Source organism: Cebus imitator, unplaced genomic scaffold (genome assembly GCF_001604975.1).
Source record: "Cebus imitator isolate Cc_AM_T3 unplaced genomic scaffold, Cebus_imitator-1.0 Scaffold263, whole genome shotgun sequence".
Lineage (NCBI taxonomy): Eukaryota > Metazoa > Chordata > Mammalia > Primates > Cebidae > Cebus > Cebus imitator.
This window is the reverse complement of record NW_016107578.1, coordinates 2324550-2337307: the sequence shown is the minus strand read 5'-3', so window position 1 is coordinate 2337307 and position 12758 is coordinate 2324550. Positions and strand designations below refer to the sequence as shown.

The 12758-nt window shown below is 54.7% G+C and overlaps 1 protein-coding gene across 3 annotated transcripts in view; it reads left to right on the top strand.

The window, feature by feature from the left end:
- Positions 1 to 11378, top strand: part of CERS4 (ceramide synthase 4) — a 48932-nt gene extending 37554 nt beyond the window's left edge. For all 3 annotated transcript variants that reach the window (XM_017500104.2, XM_017500105.2, XM_037728354.1), the window contains exons 3-11: positions 1895 to 2012; positions 4511 to 4629; positions 4720 to 4777; positions 5259 to 5309; positions 5645 to 5737; positions 5962 to 6090; positions 6950 to 7056; positions 10643 to 10799; positions 10890 to 11378. In XM_017500104.2, the coding sequence (XP_017355593.1) occupies positions 1895 to 2012; positions 4511 to 4629; positions 4720 to 4777; positions 5259 to 5309; positions 5645 to 5737; positions 5962 to 6090; positions 6950 to 7056; positions 10643 to 10799; positions 10890 to 11072 (1015 nt within the window). In that variant the 3' untranslated portion in view covers positions 11073 to 11378. The remainder of the gene's footprint in view (positions 1 to 1894; positions 2013 to 4510; positions 4630 to 4719; positions 4778 to 5258; positions 5310 to 5644; positions 5738 to 5961; positions 6091 to 6949; positions 7057 to 10642; positions 10800 to 10889) is intronic.
- The last annotated feature ends 1380 nt before the right edge of the window (positions 11379 to 12758 follow it).

The following is a 12758-nucleotide window of genomic DNA, read 5'->3' as shown; positions in this document are numbered from 1 at the left end:
TGGTGAAACCTTGTCTCTATTTAAAAAATACAAAAAAATAACTGAGAGTGGTGGCTGGTGCCTGTAGTCCTAGCTACTTGGTGGGTGGGGGCTGAGGCAGGAGGATCGCTTGAGCCCAGTAGTTCGATGCTGCAGTAAGCTGTGATGGCATGTCTCCAGCCTGGGTGACACCTCTCAAAAAAGAAAAAATGAAATCCTGAGCCCCACCAGTAGCTCAGACTACAGGCATGCACCACCACACCTGGCTAATTTTGAATGCAATAGTGTGATCTTGGTTCGCTGATCAAGATTCAAGCAGGTTCAAGCAGTTCAAGCAGTTCTCCTACCTCAGCCTCCCAAGTAGCTGAGATTACAGGTGTGTGCCGCCACACCCAGCTAATTTTTGTATTTTTAGTAGAGACAAGGTCTTAGCATGTTTCCCAGACTGGTCTTGAACCCATGAGCTCAAGCAATCCTCCCACACTCCACCTCCCAAAGGAGACCCTGCCTCTTAATACAAAAACAAGAGTCCTAACTTCAAATTTCAGGTCTTCCGCCCACTCACAGTGTCACCTTGGGCATGTCTCTGACACTGTGAGCCTCAGTTTACCCATTAGGACAGTGGGACTTACTTAGGGTTAAGTGAGCCAGTGCATTAACATGGACTTGGCCTTATGCTTAGCAGATAATAAGCGCTCCTTCAATATCTGCCCTTTCTCTCCGCATCATGATTAGTCTGCAATCAGTTCCTTGCTAGGCTGCTCTGGGCCTCAGTTTCCCCAAATGAGGGATGATGTTGGGATAGATGATGGATATAAAATTTGGTTCCCACCTGTGATGTTGGGGCGCCCTCTTGTTGGCAATATGGTGATTGACCAGGGTCCCTGATCTCCAAGTCCCTACCCTGGAATGGGGCATGCTGGGAGGAGGGGCCTGGAGAGAGACCAGACCTGCTCCGTCCCTGCCCCTGGGAGCCCCTAGACTGGCGGGGGTACTCAGACCAGGGCCCAGGCCACAGTGAGACCGGCGGTAAGGAGACTCTTATCCCTGGTTTGGGATTGGGCAAAGGTAACTAGGTACCCCAAGAGTTGGCCTGCACACCCCCACCCTGCAGACAGGTCCCGCTGCCTTTTTTTTTTTTTTTTTTTTTTTTTTTTTTTGTTTCTGTCTGTTTTTTTCGAGACAGAGTCTCTGTCACCCAGACTGAAGTGCACTAATGTAAGGCTCACTGTAACCTCCAACTCCAGGTTCAAGCAATTCTCCTGCCTCAACCTCCTGAGTAGCTGGGAATACAGGCTCCCACCACCATGCCCTGATGATTTTGTTTTGTTTTTTGAGATGGAGTTTTGCTCCTGTTGGCCAGGCTGGAGTGCAATGGCACCATCTCGGCTCACAGCAACCTCTGCCTCCCAGGTTCAAGAGATTCTCCTGCCTCAGCCTCCCAAGTAGGTGGGATTACAGGCATGTGCCACCATGCCCTGTCGATTTTGTATTTTTAGGGGAGACAGGGTTACATTGTATTGGTCAGGGTGGTCTTGAACACCCACCTCAGGTGATCCACCCACCTGGCCTCCCAAAGTGCTGGGATTACAGGCGTGAGCCAGCTGCCTTTCTTACGTTTGGTCTATCGCAGCAGCTCCGCTACCCCTCCAGGGCCCCAGGGCGTGAGGCCACGGGTAAGTGGAAAATTGAGTCCTGCCCCATGAGTCTTTCTGACTCAGGCCTCCAAACCTTCTATTCAGATGGAGAAGGAAGACCCTTCACATCACACACTCTGCCACGTGCCGGCTGTGCTCTCTGAGCCTGTAACTTTGCCCCTCCAAGACTTGGTTTCCCACCAATAGCATGTTCGCCCCCCCACACACAGGCAATCCTGTCTCTTCACCTAGACTGATGGGCTCTCTCTCGTACCCAGATTCATTGGCCTGCCCCTGAGCCGGTGGTTAGGTGTACGGGATCATATCAGGAGGCAGGTGAAGCCCAACGCCAGACTGGAGAAACACTTCCTCACAGAAGGCCACAGGCCCAAAGAGGTGAGAGTTTCCCATGCCCTCCAACTGGCACTACTGCCCTGGGGGTGAGGCCTGCGGGTGGTGTGTGGCCCATTTGTTGGAATAGGGGAAGCCAAGGTGGGTTCAGGCACCCCCACAACGTCCCCACTTTCCACTGTTCATCCCCAGTTCCCAGGGAAATAAGCGCTGCCTCACCAACCTCCCTGGGAGAGGAGGCCCCACCCCTCCCAGCCTCCCTGGAAGATGGAGCCCCGCCCCCCCAGCCTCCCTGGGAAATGGGTCCCACCCCTCCAGCCTCCTTGGGAGAGAGAGCCCTTGTCCCTCTCAGTCCACCTGGAAGATAGAGCCCTGCCCCTCCCAGTCTCCTTGGGAGATGGAGCTCCGTCCTCCTTCCCCCCGCCTACCAGCCTCCCTGGGAAATGGGCCTGCCCCTCCAGCCTCCGTGGGAGATGGGGCCCCGCCCTCCAGCCTCCCTGGGCCTCAGTGGGTACAGTTGCCCAATGGACAGATTCTAGGAGGCTGAAAGTAGCTGCTTGCTCTCCTATCTTGGGAGGGAATGGAAGGTCTGACTGTGCTCGTGGGGGATGGAATAAGAAGCAGCCCCGTGACCCTCCCTCCATTCCCGTCTCTGGCGTGACTGCCTGCTGGACAGGCTCTGCGCTGTGGAAACGTGGCTGGGTCCAGAGTGGGGTGGGGAATGGTGAAGACCATGTACCCTAGGGGCGACAGGCCAGCTTCCACGGAGCTAGAAACCACGTGACTCCCCCTTTTCGTCAGTTTCCCTCTGCAGGGAGGGCTTGGGGGTGGGGCAAGGTCTCAACTGCCTGCCTAGGTTGGAGGTGTGTAGAGCCACAGCCCTGTAGGGTCGTGGGGTGTCCCCTATCGCTGTGCTGAGGCACAGAATCCAAGAAATAGAGACAAAACATGGAGAAAGAAAGCACAGCTGAGCTGGGGGGGCGGGGCATGCCACTTATAAGTGGAGACAGGCGAGGCCCCAAACATCCAGAAGCATCTGTATTAGATATAGGCTGTGGGGAAGGGGAGTGAGTGAGGTCAGTGATAGGGTCAAGACATTCACGTGAGCGATTAGCAAGGGGTCCACCCCCATTAGGTCGCCTAGGCTAGGAGGTGGGCCGTTCGCAGTGAAGAGGATGTAATGTGCAATATCTCTTATCTCGGGGCAGGCTACTTCTAAGGGATTCTGTAGGACGATGCTTTAAGCAGCAACAGAGCTGACAAGGTCTACAGCCCCCTGCTGGCAGCTTCCAGTGATTTCTATTGGAGGACGCCCGGAGCCAGCACAGTAGCTAGAGAGCTGGCAAGTTATACAGTCACCAAGGCACGATTATACCGGAGGGGTTTTAAGCCTTCGAACGCTCTCGGGATTGCCCCCTGAGGGCAGCCTTCCACAAGAACTAGATGCAAGGTACTACAACTCCTTTATCAGGAGGAGAGGCTCTTGCTCCATGTCTGCCCTACAGCAGGTATCTTTACGATACGGAATGCTGCCACCTGGGCCAAAGATGCTTGTCCTGGTGTAACTGCTTTTCCCTTAAATCATCCTGTGCCCTGTGTCTGCTCTAGACATTCCTCCGACTACAAGCACAATATGCTTACATATGTTGTATCGCTGTTTCTCCCTTAATTCATGCTCTGTACCATGTCTTCTGCTCTAGGCATTCCTGCCACTATGAACTAAGATATAAATGAATATACAAATATAAATGAGTAGTAAGATATTCTTCAGGCACTAATTCTATAAACTAATATGATTATATATAAAGGATAAAAGGATATAACTGAGTAATAATACTATAAGATATTCTTCAGGCAGTAATTTCGCCAGGAATCTGCTTCGCTCTCCTTCTTTGGTGCCCAGATGGGGGGTTACCCACAGAGGTGAGAACTGACCGTTCTGGAGGTGCGCAGGAAAGCCTCTCTGGGGGCAGGGGATGCTGCATGCCACTGTCTCTCTTAATCCCAATCCCCACTGGCAGCCTGCCTGCCCTGTGAACAGGATTTGCTTCTCTTTTTTTTTGAGATGGAGTTTCACTCTCACCCAGGCTGGAGTGCAATGGCGAGGTATTGGCCCACTGCAACCTCCACCTCCTGGGTGCAAGTGCTTCTCCTGCCTCAGCCTCAAGCGTAACAGGGACTACAGGCACATGCTACCACAACCGGCTAATTTTTGCAGTTTTAGTAGAGATGGGGTTTCACTATGTTGGACAGGCTGGTCTTGAACTCCTGACCTTGTGATCTGCCCGCCTTGGCCTCCCAAAGTGCTGGGATTACAGGTGTGAGCCATGGCACCCGGCAGGGTTTGCTTCTCTTAAGACCTAAGTGTTCTGCAGGACCCCACCCTGGGACCCCCAACACTGTCTCTCCATACAGACACGGCCACCCTGTAGGCAAGACATGGGGCTTCAGTGGAGGAGAGGACAGAGCCAAGTCCTGTAAGGACATGGGGGGAAGCCACCACAGGACCTCTGTGACCCTTGTCCCCATCACCCCCTCCCCAGCCCCAGCTGTCCCTCCTGGCTGCCCAGTGTGGCCTCACACTGCGACAGACTCAACGATGGTTCCGGAGACGCCGGAACCAAGATCGACCCCGGTTGACCAAGAAGTTCTGTGAGGCAAGGTAAGCCCAGGATGGGGCTGGCTGGGGCTTCTAGGGTGCAGGGCAGCAGGGGGGTGTCTGCTGTTTTCACAGCTCCCTCCCTGTCCGCAGCTGGAGGTTTCTCTTCTACCTGTCCTCCTTTGTGGGTGGCCTCTCCGTCCTGTATCACGTGAGTATACCCGACTGCTTACCTATCCTGCCCACCTGTCCCAGAAACATCTCCTATGCCCCAGGCTTGGCTCTGGTGGGAGGGGGTGTGTGGAGGGGTGCAGCCAGAGGGGAGAGAGCGCCTGGGGAGGTGGTGGTGAATGTTCACTCAGCAGGTACTTAGGGAGGATCTAACATGTACCACAGGTTTGGGTATCTGATGAGGCCCCACCCCTCTCAGCCTTCTTGGGCGATGAGACGCCACCCCCTCTGTGTTCCTGGCTCATGAGGCCCCACCCCCTCTGTCTTCCTAGCTCATGAGGCCCCGCTTCTCCTGGCCTCCTTGGAATGAGCCCCCCACTCGCGAGTGAGAGGCAGGAAAAAGCAGGGCTGGGTAAAGGCAGCATCTATGAGATTATGGAAGGAACCCCAAAGAGGCCACAGACCCAGGCTGGGAGGCTGGATTCTCACTTCCGCACAGCCTGACACCCGTTTCCCTGCAGGAGCCATGGCTGTGGGCACCAGTAATGTGCTGGGACAATTACCCAGACCAGGTGAGTGGCAGAGTGTATGTGAACGCTTGGCGGGTCAGAGTGATGATGACGGTTGCTGCAGCCATGGTCATGAGACCCGAACCCTGATACTAAATCATCATTCCCCTCAGTCCCACTCTCTATCTTTGATTCCCCTGTGGAATAGAGAGGGGCCAGGAAACTCCAAGCAGGGGCTTCCACCAAACCACTGCCCTTGATTACCTCCAGGGATGGGGAGCTCACTCATTGGGATTCAAGTGTCCTGGTTTTGGGTGAAGGGAGAGGGTCCTGAGCCATGCCCCTGCCCGATGGGAGCCTTCGCTCCCCACAGCTAACCTTGCCCTGCCCTGCCACAGACCCTGAAGCCATCCATGTACTGGTGGTACCTCTTCGAGATGGGTTTCTACCTCTCACTGCTAATGAGGCTGCCCTTTGATGTCAAGCGCAAGGTGAGGCCAAACAAGATTCTGGAAGCCCCAGTCTCTGGCCAGGGAGCTGGGGTGCTGGGCGGTGAGGCGGCCTCACAACCAGATCCTGAGAACTTCCTGGCGCCTCCTGCATGAGGCGGAGAGGCCACACCAACTCTCTGAAAGGGCCCGCTCCTCGGCCCATGGGGCGGGGGCCCCCTCCAGCATCAAGCCTCGTCTCCACTATGACCCAACGTCTCCCGCAGGATTTTAAAGAGCAGGTGATGCATCACTTCGTGACAGTCATCCTGATGACCTTCTCCTACAGCGCCAACCTGGTGCGCATTGGCTCTCTGGTGCTGCTGTTACACGATTCGTCCGACTACCTGCTGGAGGTGGGCCTGGCCCCTGCCTGACCCCTCCCAGCTGCTGTACCCAGCTCTTCCCAGGTACCCCTCCCAGGTGCCCCTCCCAGTCCTCCCAACCTTCCAGGGAGGTGAAGCGACGCCCCGCCACTCCCAGCCTCCTTGGGAGGTAAGGCCCCGCCCCCTCTGTCTTCCTGGCTGAGGCCCTGCCCTTCCTTGCCTCCTTGGGCAGTGAGGCCCCACCCCATCTGTCTTCCTGGATGATCAAGCCACACCCGTCCCGGCTTCCTTGGGCAGAGGTCCCGCCCTTCTCATCTTGCTTTGGCAATGATGCCCCGCTCCCTCCGTCTTCCTGGGAAATAAAGCCCTGCCCCTTTCAGCCTTCCTCCTTGGAAGACAGAGCTACACACACGTGCAGACACACATGTGTTCACACTCTTTTTTTTTTTTGAGATGGAGTTTCACTTTTGTCACCCATGCTGGAGTGCAATGGCACAATCTCGGCTCACTGCAACCTCCACCTCCCAGATTCAAGCGATTCTCCTGCCTTAGCTTCCCAAGCAGCTGGGATTACAGGCACCGACCACCATGCCCAGCTAATTTTTGTATTTTTAGTAGAGACAGGATTTCACCATGTTGGCCAGGATGGTCTCAAACTCCTGCCCTCAGGTGATCTGCCTGCCTCAGCCTCCCAAAGTGCTGGGATTGCAGGTGTGAGCCACTGCACCCACCCTATATTCACACTCTTTACCTTTCTAGGTAGTTCCTGGAAGGTTAGGTCCCATCCCAACTCACCTGATCCTTCCCCATGGCACCCTATCCTTGAGACCAGGCCCCTCCTTGCCTGGCCCCTGATCCTGAGCGCATTTTTCTCTGCTGCCCTTCTCAGGCCTGTAAGATGGTCAACTACACGCAGTATCGGCGAGTGTGCGATGCTCTCTTCCTCATCTTCTCCTTGGTCTTCTTCTACACCCGCCTGGTGCTTTTCCCCACCCAGTGAGTCAGCCCTCCTGTGGGGGTCAGGGAGGTGGGAGGGCATGTCTGAGATTCCAAGACTGCCTCACCCTTGATGCCCTGCCCCAGGGAGCTGGGGATATTGGCTGGGAGACTCCAGGAGGAGGCAGGGGCCTCCAGGCACAAGGCACAGCATATGCAAAGGCCCAGAGGTGAGATGAACTGAGAATTATACTTACCATTACTCAGCATTCCTGGACCACGGAGTAGGAGGAGAGGTCAGGGTTGCCAGCGCACCAAAGTCTGCCCCATAAATATTTGTGGGGCCTCTTGAATGTGCTGGGAACACAGCAGAGGCCACAGTGCAAAGATCCCTGCCCTCGTGAGCAGACATTGTAGCAGGGGGTGGGGGAAGCAGATGGTAAATGAGGCAGCCAGGTGAAATAGACACACTCGAAGAAGTGACTGTACTAACAAGCAAATTAAGTCAGGGGGCCAGGCATGGTGGCTCATGCCTATAATCCCAGCACTTTGGGAGGCCGAGGCAGGCAGATCACTTGAGGTTAGGAGTTCAAGACCAGCCTGGCCACATGATGAAATCCCATCTCCACCAAAAATACAAAAATTAGCTAGACAGGATGGTACATGCCTGTAATCCCAGCTACTCAGGAGGCTGAGGCAGGAGAATCACTTGAACCTGGGAAGTGGAGGTTGCAATGAGCCTGGATTGTATCACTGCACTTCAGCCTGGGTGACAGAGTGAGACTCTATCATAAATACACACACACACACACACACGCACGCCAGGTGTGGCGGCTCCCATCCCTGCATTGTCTGCTCACAAGGGCAGGGATCTTTGCACTGTGGCCTCTGCTGTGTTTCCAGCACCTTCAAGAGGTCCCACAAATATTTACTGAGACCTCTTTGGTGCGCTGGCAACCCTGACTTCTCCTTCCACTCTGTGGTCCAGGCACACTGAGTAATGGTAAGTAGCTTATAGTCCCAGCTACTCAAGAGGCTGAGGCAGGAGGATCACTTGAACCCAGGAGGCAGAGGCTACAGTGAACCGAGATTGCACCACTGCACTCCAGCCTGGGTGACAGAGGAAATTTTGTCTTAAAAAAAAAATAAAATTGGCTGGGTGTGGTGGCTCACACCTGTAATCCCAGCACTGTAGGAGGCCAAGGTGGGCAGGTCACCTGAAGTCAGGAGTTTGAGAGCAGCCTGGCCAACATAGAGAAACCCCGTCTCTACTAAAAATACAATAATTAGCTGGGCATTGTGGTATATGCCTGTAGTCCCAGCTACTCGGGAGGCTGAGGCAGGAGAATTGCTTGAACCCAGGAGTCAAAGGTTGCAGTGAACTAAGATCATGCCATTGCACTCCAGCCTGGGTGACAGAGCAAGACTCTGTCTCTAAATAATTTTAATAAAGTTGGGAAGGGAACAGGAATTATGGGCGGGGTGGGTAGTTGGAGGTAGTTGGGAATTACAGTGGGCAGGGAATGCCTTGCGACAGCATTTGTACAGGCAGATGGGAAGGGGTGAAGGAGAGAACCGTGTTGATCAGAGGAGAAGGAGGTTTCAGGAAGAGAGAACAGCGTGCGCAAAGGCCCCGAGGCGAGACGGTGCCTGGCATGTTAGAGGAACAGCGACGAGGCCTTTGTGGCTGGAGCACGGTGGGCAAGGGGGAGGGCAGGGAGGAGATGGGGGTAGGCCGTCCAGGGCCTTGATGTGGGGAGGACTTTGGCTTTGACCTCGAGGGAGATGTGAGCCATGGAGGTTATAAGCGGAGGAGGGATTTGATCTGAGCCAGATGTTCTGGGTGCCCTCCAGCAGCTGCAGGGAAACATAATGGGAAGTGTGGGCAGGAGCGAGGGGACCCAGGGTAGGCGAGAGAAGTGGGCAGACCCAAGGGGATGCCTCTGGGTTCAGGAGATGGGAACAAGCACAGAAGGAACTGCTGGAGGCATCAGGAGTTTTGCCCTGCTGGGTTTGAGGGTGTCTGTAGCCTTAGAGGAGACATGGAGAAGGCACTGGGCATGCCAGTCTGGGCTTCTGGGGAAAGAGAATGTAGGAGTTGCCAGTCCATGGCTGGTATTTGCAGCCACCAGCCTGGATGGGGTAACCTAGGGACCAGATTTGGACAGAGGCTCACTTCAGGGGCTCCCTGATGTTTGCTTATCGAGAGCAAGAACAGGGCTTATGGAGCATATGAGTCAGTTTGCATCCTTCCTCTGCCTACAACCCTCCATGGCTCCCACCTGTCTTGGGGTCAGAGCCTGAGATTAGGCAGAAGGGGCTGTGAGATGGGGAGATGGTGGGGAGGGGGAGCCAGAGAGGGAAGGGGCCCAGGGAGGAGGGCGAGCCACTGGGCACCACTGTACTGGTTGGTGAAGGTTGGGGCGGGGGCTCAGCACTGTCTAGTGAGGAAGGAGAGGTCACTGGTAACCCTACAGTTGATTTTGGGGTAGAAAAAGCATGGCAGCTGCAGCCAGTACTTTCAACGAGTTCTAAGAAATAAGCCTACAGGGAAAAGAAGTTGGTAGCCAGAGAGGCAGAGTAGAGTCAACAGAGAGCTTTTTGGTTTTGGCTTTTTCTTGTGTGAAATAACAGTGGGGTTGGCGTTGATGATTAAGAACCAGCAGGAAGGCTGGGTGCAGTGACTCACGCCTGTAAATCCCAGCACTTTGGGAGGCTGAGGCAGACAGATCATTTGAGGTCAGGAGTTCAAGACCAGCCTGCCCAAAATGGCAAAACCACCTCTCTACTAAAAATACCAAAATTAGCCAGGTATGGTGGTGGGCGCCTATAATCCCAGCTACTTGGGAGGCTGAGGCAGGAGAATCGCTGGAACCCAGGAAGCTAAGGTTGCCGTGAGCCAGGATCATGCCACTGCACTCCAGCCTTGGGGACAGTGCAAAGCTCCATCTTTGCACTGAGTTTCAGAAGAGAGGGTGCAGTGGGAGCTGGCTCCAGGACAGTGTCCCAGGCAACAAGCAAGAAGGTGGAATTTGAGGGGAGGAGCAGGGCACTTAGGAACATTCTTTCCAACTGACGGGTTGCACAGTGAAAATGAAGCCCCGCCCCTGTCTGGCTCCTGAGTGATGAGGCCACGCCCTGTCTTCCTGGAGATGAAGCCCCGCCCCTCCCTAGCTTGTATCGAGCTCCACCCCTCTTAAACTCTGGGAGAGGGAGCCCTGCTCCCTCTGTCTTCCTGGGAGATGAGACCCTACTGCCTGCCTTCCTGAGATGTGAAGCCCCTCCCCTCTGAGATGAGAAGGCAGTCACCTGCTAATGAGAGGGAGGTGATAGGGGTCTGAGAAGAGAAAAGGGGCCAAAGTGCCACCCAGTAAAGCAGCTGGGATCATAAGCACCCTCTTGGGTCGGGGTTCATGGTCATGAACGGCCCGTCAGGGAGCTTGAGTGTGTTCTGCTCATTTAGTACAAGCCAGTGAGAGGGGCCCTTGAGTGCCCAGCTTAAGAGCATAGGTATCATAGGGTGGAGGGCACTAGGGAGCTATAGAAGGCTATGGAGCAGGGAAGGCCATGCCAGTTAGAGATTCCTAGGACTGAGGTCTACAGCAGCTGATGAAGCGCCGCCGTCCCCCTCTCCCTCCTGCCGTAGGATCCTCTACACCACATACTATGAGTCCGTCAGCAACACCGGCCCCTTCTTCGGCTACTACTTCATGAACATGCTTCTGACATTGCTGCAGCTGCTACATGTGTTCTGGTCTTGCCTCATCCTGCGCATGCTCTATAGCTTCATGAAGAAGGGCCAGGTATGGCTGGACCTCCCCGGGGTCCCCAGCCCCAGCCCCAAGCTCCTCCTTTCTCCTTGCTCCAACCTGCATCCCTCTCTGTTCCCCCAGATGGAGAAGGACATTCGTAGTGACGTGGAAGAATCGGACTCCAGTGAGGAGGAGGTGGCAGCAACCCAGGAACCTCTCCAGCTAAAGAACGGGGCGGCTCGAGGGCCCAGGGCAGTTCCTGCTGACGGCCCTCGGAGCCGGGTGACCGGGCGTCTGAACAACAGTCACACAACGGCCACATAGCCAAGTGGGGGCTGGCCATGAGGGGCTGCCCCCAGCACCTTGGATACTTCTGGGGTGATGGGACTGGCAGTCCTGGGGCCACCTTTCCGGAGACAGGGAGGGCCCCACCCGGGGTGGGCGGGGAGGGCTGATGATCTGTCTCCTGCCCCTTCCTTCTGCCCACCCGCCCTCCTTCCCACTGGGCAACTGGACAGAGCTGAGAGGCAGCAGCTGGATGCCTCAGCTGGCCACAGACACCTCTGGGCTGCAGCCTGCATGGGGAGCCCCAGGCTGAAAAGGGTCCAATAAAACATAAATGGAGCCATATTTTCTGCCTGAGAACTTGGGTCCCCATCAAAGCTCCTTCTTCATCCTCAGAGACCCCCGAGGGAGCCAAGCCTCTACTTACATATCCCATTGATGTAAGGGCCCCCCAGGGGCCCCAGACAGCAACAGAGCCCACAGACCCACCCCCTTGCTGTTCCCAGCTGAGCCCCCGACTCCCCAGCCAGCGCCTTGAATAAGCCTCTCCCTCCACCCTTAGGGCGCCCTAGGTCAGCCTCTCAAAGACCCCCTTACAGACTAGCGCTGAAAGGTCCAGTCCTTTGCCCAAGGTCACACAGAGGTCATGGACCAAGCAGAGGAGATGCTCAGCCCCATCCCTGGCGTCTCCCTTGGGACAATGGAGGGAATGGGGATAAAATCCCACAGGCTTCCCAAGGGTTAGTCTGGAGAAAGTCACCATCTCTTAAAAAGCTCCAAAAATAAAGAAACTGAGGCCAGGCACAGGGGCTCACACCTGGAATCCCAGCCCTTTGGGAGGCTGAGGCAGGCAGATCACTTGAGGTCAGGAGTTCGAGACCAGCCTGAGCCTCAGCAACATAGTAAAACCCCATCTCTACTAAAAATACAAAAATTAGCTGGGCATGGTGATGCATACCTGTAATCCCAGTTACTTGGGAGGCTGCTGCAGGAGAATTGCTTGAACCTGGGAATTGGAGGTTGCAGCAAGCTGAGATCATGCCACTGCATTCCAGCCTGGTCAACAGAGTGAGGCTCTGTCAAAAATAAATAAAAAGGAAGTTGGACAACAGAAAGAACTGGAGACAATGTGGGGGGGGGAGTCAATAATCTCACATACATTACTGAGGGGAGTATAAATTGCTACCAAGGCCGGGCGCGGTGGCTCAAGCCTGTAATCCCAGCACTTTGGGAGGCCGAGGCGGGTGGATCACGAGGTCAAGAGATCGAGACCATCCTGGTCAACATGGTGAAACCCCGTCTCTACTAAAAATACAAAAAATTAGCTGGGCATGGTGGTGCATGCCTGTAATCCCAGCTACTCAGGAGGCTGAGGCAGGAGAATTGCCTGAACCCAGGAGGCGGAGGTTGCGGTGAGCCGAGATCGCGCCATTGCACTCCAGCCTGGGTAACATGAGTGAAACTCCATCTCAAAAAATAAAAATAAAATAAATAAAATAAAAATAAATAAATTGCTACCAACACTGGAAAACTATTCAGCATTGTATACTATTGTTGACCTTTTATAAAGCTCAAAAGCAACCCAAAGGAAATAACGTTGCATAGGCATGAATATCTAGCTAGTAGACCTATAATAAAATATAAACACAGGCTGGGTGCAGCGGCTCACATCTGTGATCCCAGCACTGGGAGGCCAAGGCCAGCAGATCACCTGAGGTCAGGAGT